Here is a 21,687-nt window from a genome sequence, read left to right as displayed (position 1 = left end):
AAGTGCCGAATAATTTGGGTACCCAAAAGGCTTTACTGGGGGCCATCACATATATCATCTTTGGCACGTCTACATGATATATTAGATCTGAAAGTGAACCTGTCACATGCAGAAATGCCTTAGTTTCAGACATACAGGTAATCTGCAAGTAAAAAGCATTTAAACCCTATGTAGCCGGCTTACTGGAGCAGTGGCTACAGGGAGGAAAGGAAGTTTTAGTCTCCCTGCGTCTGCTTGTTTCCATTGATTGGGATGGTGCAGGGAGCAGTTACAGTCACCGCTGACTACAAAATGAACGTTTTCAATCTGCTCTACACACACACTTAAATATTGTTAGGGCTAGCGGAACGCACCAAATAATAAGACAGATAGAGTATGGTGCGTTCGCAGCCCGGGGTCCACCGTGCAGAGATGGAACCTGCTGCCAAGTAATGACGGACTATATGGCGGTACTCATAAGTATACACACGTGGGTTAAACTTCACCCAGCGCGAAGGAAGCAATCCTGTTGCGTCACAGGACCGCGGTACCGCACATAGAGCGCGAGCAAGTAGTCAGCGAACTCAACCCCAACTAGGATTGAAGTCCGATTAGACCCTTGCTGGCACAACACCACAACTGGGTGTGTAAGGAAACTGAATAACAATATTAAGGCACAAGAGTGCATGCGGTGCCGCACTGACGAACGCCACTAACCACCCAGGCTTGGGTAAGGAAAGCACAGAGGAAGTGCACGGCGCCGTACTGGCGGTCACAGCAACTGGACGCTGTAATGTGTGATTCGTGCTGTAGGATAAGTCGGGCGCTAGATAGCAACCATACACCTTCCGCGAACAGACATTCAATAGGGTAGGGGTATCCAAGGACGACTTGCACTCACAACATACACACATTAACAATTGTACACTAGCGCATGGCCGTGCGGTCATGCGCAGTTTATATAGTTGCAGCACAGGAAGTGGCCACAGAAACTTTGCCCTTCCAAGACCTGCCAAGAGGACCAATGGAATGTGCTGCAGAGCCTGAGCACATGACCCTCGATCTCCAACGGGAGATCTTGCCCTGGGCATGCTCAGTGTGTGCAGACAAGGACTTAGTCCCAGAGAAGTCCGCTCGCTGCTGACCAGCACTGGCTTTAATGGCAGAAGCTGAAGAAGCAGCAGTAACTCTCTGTACAGAGTGAGACTGAGCAAGACGCTGGGACCGACGTCCCTGCTGAGCAGACTCCACTGCGGCAGGATAAGAATGGGAGACCGCAGCGGAGATGGCTCGAGATTCCCCCTGTGCAGAAGTGGGAACTCGAGACCTAACATTACCCCCCCCTCCCAGGGCCCCCCCTCCTTGGGCCTCGCTACGCTCGAAGGCAGCAATGAGCTGTGGGGCCCGAATGTTTTCAGCAGGCTCCCATGACCTGTCCTCTGGGCCATAACCCTTCCAATCCACCAGATAGAACTTTTTGCCGCGTACCACCTTGCACCCCAAAATAGCGTTCACCTCGTAATCGTCCGTAGACAAACCCGATGTCCCGGCAGATGACTCGGAAAACCGGGACATGTATACGGTTTCAAGAGGGACACATGAAAGGTGTCGGTGATACCCAAGCGTGGAGGAAGAGCCAAACGGTAGACCACAGGATTAACCCGTTCGAGAACCTTGAAGGGACCCAAGTAGCGAGGAGCAAACTTAGTGGACTCAACTCGCAGCCTGATGTTACGGGCGGAGAGCCACACCAAGTCGCCAGGAGCAAAGGTCGGAGCGGGGCACCGATGAACATCGGCGGAGGACCTCATTCTCTCCTTGGAGGCCCGAATGGCATCCTGCGTGCGGTCCCAAATGTCCCGTGCCTCCACAGCCCAGTCTGCCACCCTGGAGTCAGCAGAAGACACAGGCATGGGCACAGGAACACGCGGATGCTGGCCGTAATTTAGGAGGAATGGAGTCTGACCGGTGGAGTCAGCTACGGCATTGTTAAGTGCAAACTCTGCCCACGGTAGCAAGGATGCCCAGTCATCCTGCCTGGCAGAAACAAAATGTCATAAATATGTGACCAAGGTCTGGTTGGCCCTCTCTACCAACCCATTCGTCTCGGGATGATATGCCGAAGAGAGATTCAACTCAATACTGAGTAGATGACAAAGCTCTCTCCAGAATCGAGACGCAAACTGGGGACCCCGGTCACTAACAATTCTGTCTGGCATACCGTGTAGGCGAAAGATATGCTTGACGAACAAGACAGCCAACACCCGTGCAGAAGGTAGCCGTGGAAGAGGCACCAAGTGCACCATTTTGGAAAAATGGTCGGTGATCACCCAGATAATGGTGCAGTTACGAGACTTGGGTAAGCCCACCACAAAGTCCATCCCGACCATCTCCCAGAGCCTGTCCGCACCGGCAGAGGATAAAGCAAACCAGCTGGCCGTTGCCGAGGAGTCTTGTTCTTGGCGCAAGAGACACACGCCCGAACATACTCTGTGACATCATGAGCCATATGCGGCCACCAGTATGTCCTCGCCAGTAACTCAGATGTCCTTTTGGTACCAAAATGTCCACCCACCCTGGACGAGTGTGCCCAAGAGAGAACCTCCGGTCGCAAACTGGATGGAACAAAAGTCTTGCCCGGGGGCACAGACTCTAGCGAAACCGGGGCCACAGTTCTCAAGCTCTCGGTGGGGACAATAAGCCGAGGCTCCTCCTCCTCCTCCGCAGATGACACAACGGAGCGAGAGAGAGCGTCGGCCCGAATGTTCTTCTCCCCAGAAAGAAAATGGAGGGTGAAATGAAACTGGGAGAAGAATAAGGACCATCTGGCCTGGCGAGAATTCAACCGCTGGGCTGTCTGCAGGTACACCAAATTTTTATGGTCTGTGAAGACTTGGAAGGGAAAACGTGCTCCCTCCAAGAGATGTCTCCACTCCGAGAAAGCCAACTTCATGGCTAGCAACTCCCTGTCCCCGATGGAATAATTCCTCTCTGCTGGTGAGAAGGTCTTGGAGAAAAAGAAGCAAGGATGCTTCCGACCTCGAGCATCCTTTTGGAAGAGGACTGCTCCAGCACCAACAGAAGAGGCATCCACCTCCATGATAAATGGCTTATCAACATCGGGGCGATGTAGGATGGGAGCGCTAGCGAAGTGTGACTTTATAGAGTTAAAGGCCTTGGAGACCTCCTCAGACCACAATTTGGGATTCGCCCCCTTCTTGGTGAGGGCAACCAAGGGAGCTACCAAAGTTGAGAAGTGCGGAATGAACTGGCGATAATAATTAATGAACCCCATAAAGCGCTGCACCACTTTAAGAGAATGGGGTTGCTGCCAGTCCATCACAGCCTGTAGTTTGGCAGGATCCATAGCCAATCCCTGGGCAGAGATGATGTAGCCCAGGAAAGGTAAGGACTCCTGCTCAAACATACACTTCTCCAACTTGGCATAGAGGGAGTTTGCCCGTAGAAGGTCGAAGACTTTGCAAACATCTCTCCGGTGGGAGTCAATATCTGGAGAGTAGATGAGAATATCATCCAGATAGACTACGACCGAGGTGGAAAGCATATCCCGGAAGATATCGTTCACAAAGTCTTGGAAAACGGCTGGGGCATTACAGAGCCCGAAGGGCATCACCAGATATTCATAGTGCCCATCCCTGGTGTTAAAAGCCGTCTTCCATTCGTCCCCCTCACGGATGCGAATCAGGTTGTAAGCACCCCGCAGATCTAGTTTAGTAAATACCCTTGCTCCCCGAAGCCTATCGAAGAGCTCAGATATCAAGGGCAAAGGATACTTATTTTTAACGGTGATGGCATTAAGACCCCTGTAGTCTATGCATGGACGCAATTCCCCATTCTTCTTCTGCACGAAGAAGATCCCTGCCCCAGCAGGTGACACTGACTTCCTAATGAATCCTCTTGCCAGATTTTCCTGGATGTATTGTGACATTGCCTCCGTCTCTGGGAGAGATAGCGGATAGACTCTACCCCGGGGAGGCTCAGCACCAGGCAAGAGATCAATAGGACAGTCATAGGGGCGATGGGGCGCAAGGATCTCCGCCGCCTTTTTGGAGAACACGTCTGCATAAGACCAATACTGCTTGGGGAGAGAGGAAAGATCTGCGGGTACCTCTGTAGTAGCAACCTGAACGCACTCCCTCTGACACCTACCCCCACAAGATTCGCCCCATCCCAGGATTCTGCCAGAGGACCACTTGATATGAGGAGAGTGGTACCGTAGCCAAGGTATTCCCAACAGGACCTCATCAATTCCCTCAGGAGTGACGAGCAGAGATATAATCTCCTGATGAGATGGCGACATGGACAGAGTAAAAGGGATGGTCTGGTGTGTTATCTGTGAGGGCAGTGTCGACCCATTCACCACTCGTACCGTTACTGGTTGAGCTAGCATAACCAGGGGTATTGCGTGACGTTGGGCGAAGGCAGAAGACATAAAATTGCCCTCCGCCCCAGAATCCACGCAGAGCTCTACCGAGTGGGAGAATGAGCCTATAGTAATTGTCCCTTTAAAGGACAATTTAGAGGCAAACGTCGCCGTGTCTAGTGTACCTCCACCTACTACCACTAGACGCTGACGTTTCCTCGACCGCTGAGAACATCTGGTGGCTAGATGTCCTGACTGCTGGCAAACATGACAGACCTTGAGTGCACAAGCGGTCCGGGACTTAGATCCCGCTTGTGACACTTCCCTGGCCTCATGTGACTCAGGAACCAGGACCGGAGATTCCAGAGGTTTGGCGAAGGTAGGAGCCAGCCGAAACCTCTGCCTACACTGGGCTCGCTCTAACCTCCGCTCGTTAAAACGGAGGTCAATTCGAGTGGAGACAGTTATTAACTCCTCAAGTGTGGCAGGAACCTCCCTAGTGGCCAGAGCGTCCTTAACGTGGTCAGCCAGGGTCCTCCAAAATATGGGGATAAGAGCTTTATCCGACCAATCCAGCTCAGAAGCTAAAGTGCGGAATTGGACGGCAAAATGACTGACCAAGGACTCACCCTGAGTTAATGCCAGCAGTTGGAGCGCAGTATCATGGGTGACTTGAGGTCCTAAAAAGACCTGTTTCAGAGTGCTCAGAAACAGCGGAGCACTCTGCACCACATGATCGCCACGCTCCCACAGCGGCGTAGCCCATTCCAACGCCCTGTCCGACAAGAGAGACACTATAAATCCCACCTTAGCCCGCTCTGTGGGAAAACGTGCAGCCAGGAGCTCGAGGTGAATAGAGCACTGACTCACAAATCCCCTACAAAATTTGCTATCACCAGAAAATTTTTCTGGCAGCGGGAGGCGAGAAAATGTCGGAGCAGGGGTGGCAATGGACAGGGTTGCTGCAGCCACGCTAGCAGCCTGTACAGCAACTGCGGTAACATCCACAGCTGAGGTTGCGCTCTCAAGAGCCGCCAACCTACCCTCCAGCTGCTGGATATACCGCAAGGATTGCTGTTTGTCCGTCATTACTAGCCAGACCCTGGCGCTAGTGTAATGTTAGGGCTAGCGGAACGCACCAAATAATAAGACAGATAGAGTATGGTGCGTTCGCAGCCCGGGGTCCACCGTGCAGAGATGGAACCTGCTGCCAAGTAATGACGGACTATATGGCGGTACTCATAAGTATACACACGTGGGTTACACTTCACCCAGCGCGAAGGAAGCGATCCTGTTGCGTCACAGGACCGCGGTACCGCACATAGAGCGCGAGCAAGTAGTCAGCGAACTCAACCCCAACTAGGATTGAAGTCCGATTAGACCCTTGCTGGCACAACACCACAACTGGGTGTGTAAGGAAACTGAATAACAATATTAAGGCACAAGAGTGCATGCGGTGCCGCACTGACGAACGCCACTAACCACCCAGGCTTGGGTAAGGAAAGCACAGAGGAAGTGCACGGCGCCGTACTGGCGGTCACAGCAACTGGATGCTGTAATGTGTGATTCGTGCTGTAGGATAAGTCGGGCGCTAGATAGCAACCATACACCTTCCGCGAACAGACATTCAATAGGGTAGGGGTATCCAAGGACGACTTGCACTCACAACATACACACATTAACAATTGTACACTAGCGCATGGCCGTGCGGTCATGTGCAGTTTATATAGTTGCAGCACAGTAAGTGGCCACAGAAACTTTGCCCTTCCAAGACCTGCCAAGAGGACCAATGGAATGTGCTGCAGAGCCTGAGCACATGACCCTCGATCTCCAACGGGAGATCTTGCCCTGGGCATGCTCAGTGTGTGCAGACAAGGACTTAGTCCCAGAGAAGTCCGCTCGCTGCTGACCAGCACTGGCTTTAATGGCAGAAGCTGAAGAAGCAGCAGTAACTCTCTGTACAGAGTGAGACTGAGCAAGACGCTGGGACCGACGTCCCTGCTGAGCAGACTCCACTGTGGCTGGATAAGAATGGGAGACCGCAGCGGAGATGGCTCGAGATTCCCCCTGTGCAGAAGCGGGAACTCAAGACCTAACAAATATAACTTTAATGCAAGGATGATTTTTAGATAAAATGCAGTTCACACATAGTCACAATAGTTGTTCTCATCATTGTTCCGCCATTTGCATCAGTTTGCAGTTATTATTGTATTGAATTTTATTTCTTTTTTTAGGCATTCTGCTCTACTAGTTGTGCAATGTGTAACTGGTGGAATATGGAAATTTCCTATTCAGTTTATTGCCACTGAACCAAATGTGGACGATGTCATTCAGATTGAAGCAATTGGACTTAATAAAGAATCAGCCGTTGGCTTTCGACTAACTAGTCAGACAAGGTATCTCATTTATTTTTCTTTAATACCAGTGGTAATGTTGCATTACAGCTGTTTGGTTACTATGGGCAACTGACACACTTTTTCTGTGCAATAATTTTGATAAATCTCCATAAAACATGTTCCTTTCTTATGTATAATGCTAATATTGTACACACACAGCTAAAATCAACATTATTTAGCCACCATCCTAGACTTCTTACCAAAATGTACAAATTGTCTAATTCTTTTTAGTAAACTAAAATAATAAAGCAAGAGCAATTTAAGTATCTGAACACAAGTACACATGTGGCTTTTCCAAATTTAACACAAAATTCTACTTTTAATGACTGTTGCAGTCATGGAATTATTCAACCCCTTCATAAGTGTCCTTGGCTGTTGCTTCTGCAACAGTCCTTTGGAATCTTAACCCATTCCTCATCGGCAAGGGGTGTTCTTGAAATTGCATGCACCAAATGCCTTCCTCAAATCCTGTTAATTATTTTCCATGGGATACCACATTTACAATAGAGCTGGTGATGAAAATGGTCATGCCTAAATAGGAGAATATCTGTTACTGCAGGCCTCCCGTTTATATATCTTTTGAAAAATTATTTATAGAGATCCCACTCTTTGACATTTATCATGAGATTCCACTGATGAATCCCCCTTATTGGGGAGGAATCGCATAGGGAATATACACATACTTTTTGAGTGGTTGTGGGTACCCAAAGTAGCATATACCTGGGGACTGTCCTTGTCAGGACAGGAGCAGCGCAGGGACACGACAGGGAAGAATAGACAACTTCCTCCCCCGTTATCAAACATAAATAGGTACATATTTTTGCTCCTGTTCATGATGGATTCGTTATGGGACAAAAAGATTTGGTGAGACCAAACCATTTTTTATCAAGCACTGTTAAGCACGCGCACTTTATGGCTGGTTTTTTGTGTCACTCATGTGGATGGTCCAGAATCAATTTTAATGGTAATCAACAAAGGTTATATTTTATTGTTATTTAGATAGGATCCTCATAGCTAGATTACATACTGATTGTTTATACCCTCGTGAGAGTGAACCACTAAATTCTACAACACAGATCAGATTCATTGTGAATCGTTTATGTAGCATGAGAAAAACATGTTTTTTGAGGTGGTCAAAAATATAGGTTCTTGAGTAGACATTGCTTCAGAAAAGAAATACTTCTTTGGGGAGTATTTTAATGATTTTTTCTTTTCATGAAGTGGATTTGATGTTTTTAGCTGTTTCTGGAGGCATTTTTTGCTGCCTTTTAATTGGACAGAGTCTAATTTCCATCAAGGAAAACATAAAGAAGAAAAATGCTGACAAAAATGAACAAATAGGCAGTTAGTGGTTATAGAAATGAATAGCTTATTTAAAGTGTTTTTAATTCAAGGGTTTTTGATACTGGTCCTGTTCCAAAAGACGCCTGAAAAAATCCTGTGTGCACATACCCTATCTGTTATTATTTAGAGTTTTCTTAAATAATGAAAAAAAAAAAAAACCTCACCCTCCTTATTATAACAGCTCCACTTTGGCTGTTAGTAGAACACATTTTTGTTAAGTCTGAGATAAATATTTTTTGTTACATGCCCTTTTCTGAAGGACAACATAATGATATTCCAGCTTTGTATCTGTAAACTGTAAACTCATTATTTGTTTTTCTAACTTTTAATGATCAGGTTGATATTAATTGTTTATTGGACTTGTAATGCAGAATATAATTATTTTAGTAGCGATTTACAGTTGAAATTATTTTTCTAATTGCCAAAGATTTGCTGAGGTTAGGTCAGTGCAAGAGCAGGTTATTTGTGTGAGTTTCATTTTAGTTGAAACAGAGGATTAGATTTTGATTAGAACATTAAATATGACTGTACTTATTTAGTTTTCATTGCGTCTGTATTCTCGTGCTTAGCAGTGAAAAGTTATTTGAGGTCAAAAGGAGCAATTACATGGAGGAAGAAATCCTGTTATACAGAATGGTTGTTTAGTTATCAAAATCAATCCTCATTCCATTCTTCGTGGTTGGTAATTCTAATGTAAAAATGCAACACGACCAATGTTGGCCTTCAATAGCATAACTACCGCATTCCATACCGCTGTTATGGTACCTTATACTTCTTAAAGGGAACCTGTCGGCAGGATTGTGCACAGTAACCTACAATGTCAGGTCGGTGCCCTTATACTGATTAAAATGATGCCTTGGTTTAGAAAATCTGTCTTGTGGTTGTTGTTTAATCTTCATTTTAAGTTTTGAGGTAATGATATGCCCGTGCCCTTGGGCAGGCCTGGAGGGGAGATCTTTGTGTGGTGCTCTTATTAGGTATTCATAATGCAGACTGCTGACAGGTCACTGATCCCTCAGTGACCTGCTCCCTAGTTTGCATAATGAATACCTGCACATAGTGAAAAAAAAAATCCTTCCACAGGCTGTTGCCGGCGGTCGCATCTGCACTGCAGCATAATCGCATAGTTACTGTGTAGTTACTACATGTGATGGAGCTTTTCCTGAGGTGTATAACAAAAAAATTGAAAATGGCGCCCACCATGCCTGCGCTGTAGCAGATATTGGTGTACATAGCTGTGATCCGATAGCTGCTATCAATATTTGGCTTTTATCCTAAGTCATATTGCACGACTCGTTAAAGGGTTGATTGTGACTTGTAGGATCGCTACTTCCAACAGGTGGCGCTATAGAGTTTAAGTCCTCTTTTTCTCTGAAGAGGCAATTTGCATATTACATTTCCCAGAGGAGCATTGCACGGTGAATAAGCCTCCTTACCTTGACAAGCCAGAGCTGGTATGTCTTCTCCATAAGGAGAAACCTTACCTCTTAGACCTTTGTACAAGCCAGCACTGTGTGGGAAGGGCCTCACAGCTATGTAGAAACATGAGTGTTTTGGTGTTCAATCAGCCCATACTCAATTACACTTTTCTGTGCACTGGTTAGTCTGGATTCTGGTACAAATCCTTATAAAGGTAGCGTGGCTAGAAAAATGACAAAGCATAGATCTGCCTGCTCTGACAGCCTACAGGACAAAAATGAATGTGCATCATACCATATAAGAATAAAATGATATTCCTGGATGAATGGTGATTTGTCTGGTTAGTTCTGAGCTGCAATCAGTTATCGCTGCATTGTCATTGCACCTGCCTTTTCTCATTTACTGTTATATTTTTCTGAAACAAGGAAACAGAAATGATCTCTCTGAACTGGAGATATGCATTAACTATTTTGCTATTCCAGAACATATAGAATGCTGTCAAATATTAGATTGTGTTTGTATGGTATAGCACATATCATTTTAAGTAAAATGTGCCAGTTTTAAAGTATCGGTTAAAAATAAGAGTTGTAATAAATTGTGCAGGACATACATACCAAGACAAAACCACTTCTATCCGTCTTTGTAACACTGACCGTTTAAGGTGTACGACCTTTCCTTATTTCCCAGGGCACACAATGCTGCGTGACACAGGCGTAATGGCATTTGAGGCCAAACCATAGTGACAGATTGAACTGGAGTTTGCTGCTGACATTTCTATTCTTTTAATCAGTGCTGAAGACAGAAATGTTTCAGAGAAAAATGTTCCTATCATTATGTATTGTTAACATCGCGTCTACAAAATCTGATTGTTTTTAATTTTCTATTCAATATGAAGTGTCTTCATAACTTTGTAAATGTTAATTTGCTGTAAAGTAGACTCTTATTACAGCTGAATGTTTTCTCACTTTCACAAGGTATCCAGAGCCATTCACTGCGTGTTTTATACAAGGAAGTGATGTGGAGTTTTGTGTATCACCACAATCTGGAGAACTGCTACCCTTCGGAACTGCAGGAACATTGATTACTGTTGGTTTTACACCTACAATGTACAGCAAGAAGCACAGAGCTACACTAGTAGTGCGGGTAAGTTTTGTTTCAAAATGGTTGCTTTGTTCATCAACTTATCTGCAGAGAGCAGCAAATTGATCCATAACAAATCGACAAGGAATGGATAAAGGATCTGGGAATGTCTAGCTTGCAAAAAAGAAGACTAAGAGGAGACATAATAGCTGTCTACAAATATCTGAAGGGATGTGACAGTGTAGTGAGAGCATCCTTAATCTCATTTGCACATGGAAACATGAGAAGCAATGGAATGAAACTGAAAGGGAGAAGATACAGATTAAATCTTAGAGAAAACGTTTTGACAGTAAGGGTGATTAATGAGTGGAACAGGAGAGGTGATGAGTTCTCATTCAACGGAAGTCTTCAAACAGAAGCTGGACAGACATCTGTCTGAGATGGTTTAGTGAATCCTGCATTGAGCAGGGGGTTGGACATGATGGCACCTGAGGTCCCTTCCAACTCTAACATTCTATGATTCTATGAAATCAAATTCAGTTTGCATGAATCCAGCACTGTGTTCATCAACCAACCTTCTTTTGCCGGATTCTTTTGGTGACTAGCTAGTGGATAAAAAATAAACAAAACACATTGAACCCACATTTGCCATGCTTTCATCTGACTCCTTATGCCATAACAGCTCACTGGTACTCCACACGTCTGGGGTCCTAGTGCCAAAAGACCTGCATAAAGTGCTGGGGAGTTGTGGCCAAGGAGGGGTAAGAAGTCAGGGAGTGCTCAGAATAGGTTAATATATTGTGTTTTTTTTTAAATTTTGTAACCACTTTCCTTTCATCTGTTTATTTCATTTTGTGGTCTGGAGAAACTTTTGAACATAATAAACATTTTTCATGGTAAACCGGGCACTTTAGATACAGAACATATCAAATCTGCCAGCAATCATAAAATGGTTTGTTCGGTCCTCCGCTACAAGTTTGCAGTCATTCAATGCAGTTACTTTGTATGAATGCAGACTTGGGAATCCTCACATTGTGCACTGTGCATGGAGAGTAGTAGCTGTTGACGAGCTGCTGCTCCATAATCCCCTGACACTTTACAGTATACTTGTGTCCCCATCCAAATGTGCTGTCAGGTGTGGGATGTATCACCTCTGCTGTCTCAAGACCTCCATCTTCTGGAGCCGCTGAACATAACTCAGGGAATACCCAGTTTGTTTCAACACTCATGAGTTTACTGGACAGTTGAAGTTTATCAGATTGTAAAACCCACAGTATTGGGCACAACACTTCTCATTTCTTGTTTTCTTGGTACACTACATTTTCAGCATTACTATCCACAGACTCCTGGACTAGCCCAACGTTTACTGGCTCTATCAGTCTAAGGAATTTTCTTTCCTGTTCCACAGTACACCCGGGATCCATTACCTTCCCTTCACACTGCTCCACATCCATCTTCATCTGTACACCAGAGGCTAAGGTACTCTTTGTAGTATCAACATCGAGCCTTGAGCTCCGAATGTTGCAGGAATGTTTGCAAGGGATGCCATTAAGATCTTCCACTGCCCCAAACAATAGTTCCATACTTCCACTAACAGCCCACTGCAACTTTAACTTGACCTTGGTTAAAGAACTTCCTTATCTGACTACTTATCAGTAAGCGGTCCCTTTTTGCTAAGGTTTGCACCTCCCATTATGGGCTAGTGCCGAACTTTAACTATTGCAGCTGACAGATCTCCTTCACAAACATCATGCATTACATTTACATACAAACAGACAATCAACATATTACACCTTTAATGCTTACCAAAGTCTATCTTACCCTACCTTATGTCCAAAAATCGAACCTATGTCTTACACTAAACTTTATACCTTACCATATCACAGTCTATATTACAATACACACTAAAAAACGCAGGACAAAGTTCACACTTCACATGACACAATATATGTATACAAACGCATGAGATCATTTACATAACATGATTGGTGTCTTCAGGGGCAGGAACAATACAGTGCAGTCCACCACTCTTACAATGTGATCGCAAGTATGCAATATTCACGCTTCCGACCATATTCCGACTAAAATGTTTCCTGCCTCGCTCAATACACTTACATTGAGTGACACTGCACCCATCTAGTAAGCACATGACCATATGTATGCAACTCACATACGTAAGGTGATGCGTCTGTGCTCCCGGCGCTGGCACTGGAGAATCCTCAAAATGTGCAGTGCACAATGTGAGAATTTACAAGTCTGTAGTCTGACAGTGTAGACAGGCAGTGTAACTGCAGACTTGTAGCTTAAGACCAGACAACCCCTCTATCACGAATCTATCAGGCATTTTATGCTGCCAAAACCTGTAGCAACATGAATCGCTACTCGATTGCATGATTGATTATTATTCTACTAAATACTCTGTTGTTTCAGAGAAATTATTCTTAGAGGAGGGTTGGGGACCATATTTAGAAATCAGACTCTTCCCAGCACCACAACATATGATTGACAGGTCCTCACTCCTACATATATATAGGAAGAGACCTGTAGATTACCTGAACTGGTGCCTGAAAGCATTGTTTTAATCTGTATCAGAGAATGAATGAGATTTTCTTGTTACTACAACAAACCTAGAAACTTTCATCTTATCAAAAACATTCAGCATGTTCACATGCCACAACTTTGTCTTCAGAAAGAAGTGTTACTTCAGGTCAATAATAATTTCCTTGGTGGTCTTTATGCCAACACTTAAACAAATGCATTCCACTTTTGGAATGACTACTTAGTTATCTGCTTTCTAATTTAGAAATGGAGGTCTGTTTAATTTTAAGCTTAGTTAGTGACATGAAAGATTAATGTAAATGACAGCTTCATGGATAAATACACAGTAAAGTATGCTAATATGGTACAAAAAAAAGAAAGATGCAATTTAAAAGAACACAAAGTTCTTGCTTGTATCTGTTTCTATAAAGAAGAGTAAGAACCTTTGTGTGAACTGTTATGGCTGCTATATTGATGGCGTACATTCAGTCTTGTTAGGTTATGCTGAGGTTAGCTTTGTTTTCCACCAAATAATGTATACTACAGTAATAATAATAATAATAATAATTTTATTTATATAGCGCCAACATATTCCGCAGCGCTTTACAAATTATAGAGGGGACTTGTACAGACAATAGACATTACAGCATAACAGAAATACAGTTCAAAACAGATACCAGGAGGAGTGAGGGCCCTGCTCGCAAGCTTACAAACTATGGGGAAAAGGGGAGACACGAGAGGTGGATGGTAACAATTGCTTTAGTTATTCGGACCAGCCATAGTGTAAGGCTCGGGTGTTCATGTAAAGCTGCATGAACCAGTATGTAGCAGTACAGACACAGAGGGCTAATACTGCATAAAGTGTATGAGAACATGATGCGAGGAACCTTTTTTTTTTTTTTTATTATTATAATAAATAGGCCACACAGGGATCACAGTACATAGTTATAATTATTATCCAAATTCCTATAGTAACTCAGTCTACAGACAGTGGACGATCCTATTATTAATATTTACAGATCATCAGAAATGCAGAAAATATCATATTGGCTTGAAACAGAATAGCACACTTTTTTTATCAGACCAAGGCCACCCATAGTGAAATATTTTAACAGTATATGATTTGTGGACAAGCATAATAAAAAACACTTAATATGGCTGGAGTAGAATTTCCAACTCATAGAACATGTCTGAACATATTGACCATTTAAGTCTGAAGAAGGTAGAGTTTCTCATTAGCTATAGTTGTCTTCAGTAATTATGGCACACTGTGGCTGGAATAAAATACATTTCCATTTATTGGCCAACTTTTGTTGGGATTGTTTCTAGAATAAAAGCTACAATAGAACAAGAAAAACTACAGTGGATCATATCCATCCTCCTGTGTATACCAAATGGGTTTCTGAACATGAGACATAGCATTTTTCCTTCCATAAATCATAATATGAACAATACTTTATCGGCAACTACATATGATAAGGTCAATGCAAGGGCTAGGTACATTTTTCGATGAGACTTACTGCTTCATTTTTAAGACATTTTAGATGTGTGAGCTGTATAAGTGTAACACTGTCATCCATCAACATCTGCATTTTATTTATGTGTACATGAGAACTCGCATCCCCAAGGTCTTTTCTAACACAGGACTTCTCGCTAGTCTTCTTCATCCCTTCTTTTGCCGTATGAAGGTGTTTGTTTATCACACGGTCTCATTAATCTGTGAAATGTGTACGATGCTGCTGACATTAACATTTTGTACTATCACAACACTTTTAGAGGAAGAAGGAGCATTGTATTTTTATTTCTCTGGTTGGATTTTAAGTGGAATACTAGAATAAGGAAATACTACTTGGGGATTAAAAATGTTAGAAAACACAAAAATAATAATGCTCACCGTGTAAACAATAATTACAACATTAACTCTAAATATACACATAGATAAGGTTTTATCTGTGCAAAACTGATACAATTGGGCATAATTATGAATATTTTCTTATTCTTAGTGCAAATCTAGACTTGTTAGTCTTAAAATGTGCCATATTTATCATAGAGGCTCATGCTGTTTGATAAGTCTAATTTAAAGATCATCCATTCTAGGTTTACACTACCTATTATTTGACGTACTTTGTGCATCACAATTTTTGCCCATTTTTTGGTGCACAGTGTTGCACATTAACAAACGCACATTTTTGATAAGACACTCCTTGTTCTAGAGCTTCCTGGACTTCTTGTCATAGAAACTGTCTAAAGCACATAATAAAATTTGGGTTGTCATTGGCTGTAAGTCATAATCATCAACATTAACAAAAATAAACACTTGAAATACATCACTCTGTTTGTAATGACTCATATAATATATGAGTTTCACTTTTTGTATTGTAGAACTGAAATAAATTAACTTTTTGATGATATTTTAATTTTGTAAGAAGCACTTTTATATTTAAACATGACATATGAATAAGAGACAAAAAACGCAGCGCCAAAAACGCATGAAAAAGCCGCACTCAAACATGTAATCACCTAATTTATTTACAAGTGCAGAAAATCTGCTACATCAAAAACTCATCAAAAGCTCATTGTGGGAAAATTGCCATAGCTTGTGTGCACACATGAAATATTTGCAGCAAAACATGTGCTTTTGATGCAGATTTTTCCCCAGCAAAAATACTGAAAGAATTGACATTTTACAGATTTAAATCTGCAAGGAAAAAAAGCAACATGTGCTTGAGATTTCAGGATTCTCATTCACTTTGCTGGCACTAGGAAATCCTCCAGGTTTTGTGACGAATCTGTGCAGAAAAAAAGTGATAAAAACGTTATACTGTAATTTCTTGTAGTGGGAGAAGCCATTTTTGGAGCAATACAATACAATGACTTGTATCATCTTAAATATTTTTTTTCCAAATGAGTACAGTCCAGTTCTTCAGTCGCCCACAGTTTTGTTCAGCTGTCTATTACTCCACTCTTCCAACCCCTAAGACGCATTCACATTTCCAATCTAGTTGTATCCACATATACACAAAGTATACTGTACATGTTAAATACAGTACAATATTAAATACTGTAGTGTCCAGAGACAAACAAAATAAAGCTAGGAAGAACATTTTCAAAAGTTCTTTCTAACAACAATACACAGGATGGCATACCAAGCCACGGACCCCATATCCTCTCACATTTATTAAGAGCATTATTTTTTATATAGCCCATTTTCCTTTGAAATAATACCACGTAGCCATTTTTTTAAACTAAGCCACTGACGTGGGTGAGAATAGAATCAACCAAGACACAATATGTTTCTTCGCCTGATATAGAATTCTAGAAATCCCTATTTGAGTAGGATCAAATTCAATTTAATCTTCTAACAACCCCAAGATACATATTGTAGGATTTGCAACAAGCTCAAAATTATAGACCTTTTTATTGATGGCCAGAATTCCCTTCCATTATATCCTCAAGACAGAGCATTCCCAAAGCATGTGCATCAAATTAGTGTCTTCCATATTGCATGTAGGGCAACTCGCATCAGAACAGATTCCTATTTTCTATAGGATGCTATGTGTCCTATATATCCTATGAATAGGAATAATTTATGTGAAGCATTGTGCCTATTAGGGGACAACTTAAGCATTAATTCCATGGTCAAGTTCCATTGACCCTCTGCTATTGGTCAGGTCTATAAGTTAAATTGTTTAAATGGCCATTGTTGTTTCAACAGCTTTTCATAAATCAAGCAAATATAAAAAAAACTTTGCAATACATGGTATTTAAAAATATGCCTCTTTTTATACATAAGAGCCACTTCTACACCCTCCAACCTCCTAAATTCATCTTTCACTTACAGCTTACAAACACAGCCATAATCTGACTTGCTGAATATCAGATCACACACTAGGTGAAATAGAAGGAGTAAACTGGTTGAGTGAACAGGCAGAGAGACAAACACAGATGGTGCTATTGTTTTCTAGTGTCTTATCTCAGCCCAGAGCTGGATTCAGAGCTACTCTGCCTAGTATTACTCTATGATTTCCTTCATGCTACTGCTGTTTCTGAAAATGTGCTACCGAGAGAAAAGAGAGCAGGAATCCTTTATGTCTCTGTGTACTATGTATTAAAGGCATCGTAGCAAAGAGTTTGCCCACTACCTGAGAGGTAAGTAAAAATTAGATACAGATAGGTCCTGACATTTTTTGGACAGTGACTGAATCTTTGTGATTTGGCCCCTGCATGCCATATTTTTTTTTATTTAAAATGAAACTTCTAAGATACAGTTGAAGTGTAGACTTTCAGGTTTAATTTAAGAGGTTAAACAAAAATATCCTGCAAAATGTTTAGGAATTGCAACCATTTTTCTACAAACCCTCCTCATTTCAGGGGCTCAAAACTAATTGTATAAATTAACTTTACCATAAATAAAATGTTCATTTTTAAAAATTTTAAGACAATCCTTTGCAGGCAATGACTTCCTGAAGTCTGGAGACCATGAATGTCACCAAATGCTGGGTTTCCTCCTTTGTGATGCTTTGCCAGGCTTTTGCTGCAGCTGACATCAGCTGTTACATAGTTACATAGTTATTAAGGTTGAAGGAAGACTATATGTCCATCTAGTTCAACCCATAGCCTAACCTAACATGCCCTAACGTGTTGATCCAGAGGAAGGCAAAAAAAAACCATGTGGCAAAGAGTAAGCTCCACATTGGGGAAAAAAGCTGTTGCTTATTTTTGTGTTTTTCTGCCTTAAGTTTTGTCTTAAGCATGTGAAATACATGCTTGATGGGGTTGAGATCTGATGATTAATTCGGCCATTATGTAATACCGTATATACTCGAGTATAAGCTGACCCGAGTATAAGCCGACCCCCCTAATATTGCCACAAAAAACTGGGAAAACTTAATGACTCGAGTATAAGCCTAGGGTGGAAAATGCAGCAGCTACCGGTAAATGTCAAAAGTAAAAATAGATACCAATAAAAGTAAAATTAATTGAGACATCAGTAGGTTAAGTGTTTTTGAATATCCATATTGAATTAGGAGCCCCATATAATGCTCCATAAAGTTTATGATGGCCCCATAAGATGCTCCATATTAAAAAGTGCCCCATATAATCCTGCATAAAGGTTAATAATGGCCCCATAAGATGCTCCATAGAAACATTTGCCCAATATAATGCTGCACAAATGTTGATTATGGCCCCATAAGATACTCCATAAAGATATTTGCGCCATATAATGTTCCACAAACGTTAATTATGGCCCCATAAGATGCTCCATAAAGATATTTGCCTCATATAGTGCTGCACAAACGTTATGGCCCCATAAGATACTCCATATAGACCCTTGCCCCATATAGTACTGCACAAACGTTGATTATGGCCCCATACAGACACTTGCCCCATATAGTGATGCACAAACGTCAATTATGCCCCATAAGATGCTCCATACAGACACTTGCCCCATATAGTGCTGCACAGACGTTGATTATGCCCCATAAGATGCTCCATACAGACACTTGCCCCTTATAGTGCTGCACAAATGTTGATTATTCCCCATAAGATGCTCCATGCAGACACTTGCCCCATATAGTACTGCACAAACATTGATTATTCCCCATCAGATGCTCCATGCAGACACTTGCCCCATATAGTACTGCACAAACGTTGATTATGGCCCCATAAGATGCTCCATACAGAAACTTGCCCCATATAGTGCTGCACAAACATTGATTATGGCCCCATACAGACACTTGCCCCATATAGTGCTGCACAAACGTTATGGCCCCATAAGATGCTCCATACAGACACTTGCCCCACTTGCTGTTGCTGCGATAAAAAAAAAATTGCATACTCACCTCTCGTCGCTCAGGCTCCCGACACTTTCAATATTCACCTGATTTCGTTCTGGTGCCGCTCCATCTTCAGCATCTTCTGCTCTGACGTTCAGGCAGTAGCCACGCACTGACCACGTCATCGCTCTCTCTGACCTGAGCGTCACTGCAGAAGATGCTGAAGATGGAGCACTGCCAGAACAGGGAGCAGGTGAATATCACACAGCGCTCCCCTCCCCATTATACTCACCTGCTCCTGGCGCGGTGCAGTCCCTGCTTCCCCAGGGCCGGCTGCTTCTTCCTGTATTGAGCTGTCACCATTACTGCTCATTACAGTAATGAATATGCGGCTCCACCACTATGGGAGGTGGAGCCGCATATTCAGTTACTGTAATGAGCGGTACCATGTGACCGCTCACTACAGGAAGAAGCTGGGGGCCAGGGAAGCAGGGACCTGCAGTGACAGCGCTAGGAGTAGGTGAGTATAATTAGACAGCCCCCGCTCCCCCTCCCCTGCGGACCCCTGGGTATGACTCGAGTATAAGCCGAGAGGGGGACTTTCACCCCAAAAAATGGGCTGAAAATCTCGGCTTATACTCGAGTATATACGGTACTTCACTTTTTTGCCTTAAAATACCTTTTGAGTTACTTTCACATTATGTTTTGGCTCATTGCCCATCTGTACTGTGAACGTCCAATCAACCTTGATGCATTTGGTAGAATCTGAGCAGAAAGTATAGCCCTGTACACTTCAGAATTCATTCAGCTGCTTTTGTCTTCAGTCACATCATCAATAAACACTAGTGACCCAGTGCCACTGGCAGCCATGCATGCCCATACCAGCACACTGCCTCCACCATGTTTTACATAAGATGTGGTGTGCTTTGGATTATGAGCCAATCCAAGCCCTCTCTATACTTTTTTCTTCCCATCATTTTGGTAGATGTTGATCTTAGTTCCATCTGTACAAACAATGCTTTTCCATAACTGGGCTGGCTTCTGTAGATGTTGTTTTTGACAAAGTCTAATCTGGCCTTTCTATTTTTAAGGCTGATTAATGGTTTGTAGCTTCTTGTGTTGTGTTGTGTATTTGCTCTCATTAAGTGTTCTGTTTTTGGTAGACTTAGATGCCGAAACACCTACATCCTGGAGATTGGAAGGATGTTGTGAGGGGTTTTTTCCTTCACCATGATACCAAATCTGTGGTCATCCACCACTGTTGTCTTCTGTGGATGTCCAGGCATTTTTGAGTTCCCAAGCTAACTTGTGTGCTCTTTTTTTGCAGAATATACCAAATTGTTGATTTGGCCACTCTTAATAGTTCAGATAACTTTCTGATGTATTTCTTCTTTTTTTCTCAGTGTACTGATGGTCTGTTTCTCCTCCATTGAATGCTATTTTGATCACATTTTGTGGGTGCACAGCAACAACTTCCAAATGTAATTGCCACACCGGAAATCACCTTCTTAATTGATGATGGATTAATGAAGGAATAGCCCATGCATCCCATTATAGAGCTATCGAGATATCTGTCCAATTATCTTTGGTACCTTTAAACAGTGGCAGTTACATTTTGAAGAGCTGTAATTCCTAAACCCTTACTCCAATTAAGATGTGGACACTGTGAGGCAGTGACCGGTTTGATATGCGAGGGTTGCTATGTGTCCCCCAGGATGTGCAAAGAAGCATATGGAGGCCATGGGAGTGCATTGCAGACACAGGCATAACTGTGATTGCAATGCAGAATAGAAGTAAGTGTTGATCTTGGCAAGCTATTTGCACAAGGCAGATTTAAGAAAACCTGCTCTGGGCTTTTATTTTTTAAATGGACTACAGGATGGTAGTGGGGCAGTCTGTTTCCTCCCCAGCCCCGTGTTTTCTATGTTGCCAGCGGCCACAGGTTCTTTTGTAAAAACCCTTGCAGCAGAGGGATGGGTGTGTCAGTTTGGTCTTGCAAGCAGGCAGAGCAGAAGGTTCTGCTGAGCTCAACCTGTGTGAGGCTACACAGGGCCAAGCGGAGCCAGAAGGCCTGGCACCCTCAGCATACATAGCGATGCAGTCACCCACGGCTAACTGTAGCCAGGTGTCAGAATTTTCCTGCACCCACACTAAGAACACACCCACCCTAATACTATGAGCATGCAGCTGTGCTCTTCCAGTGTCAGTGCTCACATGTAGTAACAGTAATTTGAGTTTAGGCAGCGATTGCTCTTGGCAGGAGAGCATGGTCAATCAAGATCAAGGACTGCAAATTGGTTATTGTGATGATCCACTAAGATCTTCATCACACCAAAGATGCATCAAAGTGCCCACATTTGCAAATGAAATAATAGTCAATGTTTCTGCAACTCCAACACTAAAATGTTAATTACTGGTATAATTTTTATAGAGGCTATGTCACCTTTATAAATGTTTAATTAACTGAATTTGCATTTTGATGATGACATACTCCCTCTATGTGCTTGTCCGTTTTCTGTTTATTCTTGAAAACATTAAGATTGAGTTTAAACATTCTGATGCATTTCCTCTATTTTTGTATAATAACACAAACTCAGCATTCTCTATAACAGAATACATGTACTCTGTAGGAATGTGAATAGAGTTAAATTTGGGCGGCATTTCAGATCTGTACTAAGATTTAACAAAGGTTAATGAATCATATTCACAGTGAGCATAACCCTAGGGTACATTTCCATGAATCCAAAAAAGATAAACCGTTTCACCTTCA

The 21,687-nt window shown here is 42.7% G+C and overlaps 1 protein-coding gene across 1 annotated transcript in view; it reads left to right on the top strand.

The window, feature by feature from the left end:
- Positions 1-21,687, top strand: part of CFAP47 (cilia and flagella associated protein 47) — an 874,184-nt gene that overhangs the window by 837,917 nt on the left and 14,580 nt on the right. The window contains exons 63-64 of the mRNA XM_069757658.1: positions 6,598-6,759; positions 10,497-10,665. Of these exons, the coding sequence (XP_069613759.1) occupies positions 6,598-6,759; positions 10,497-10,665 (331 nt within the window). The remainder of the gene's footprint in view (positions 1-6,597; positions 6,760-10,496; positions 10,666-21,687) is intronic.

This window comes from Ranitomeya imitator, chromosome 3, assembly GCF_032444005.1.
Source record: "Ranitomeya imitator isolate aRanImi1 chromosome 3, aRanImi1.pri, whole genome shotgun sequence".
Classification (NCBI taxonomy): domain Eukaryota; kingdom Metazoa; phylum Chordata; class Amphibia; order Anura; family Dendrobatidae; genus Ranitomeya; species Ranitomeya imitator.
This window is presented reverse-complemented; position numbering and strand designations above follow the sequence as displayed.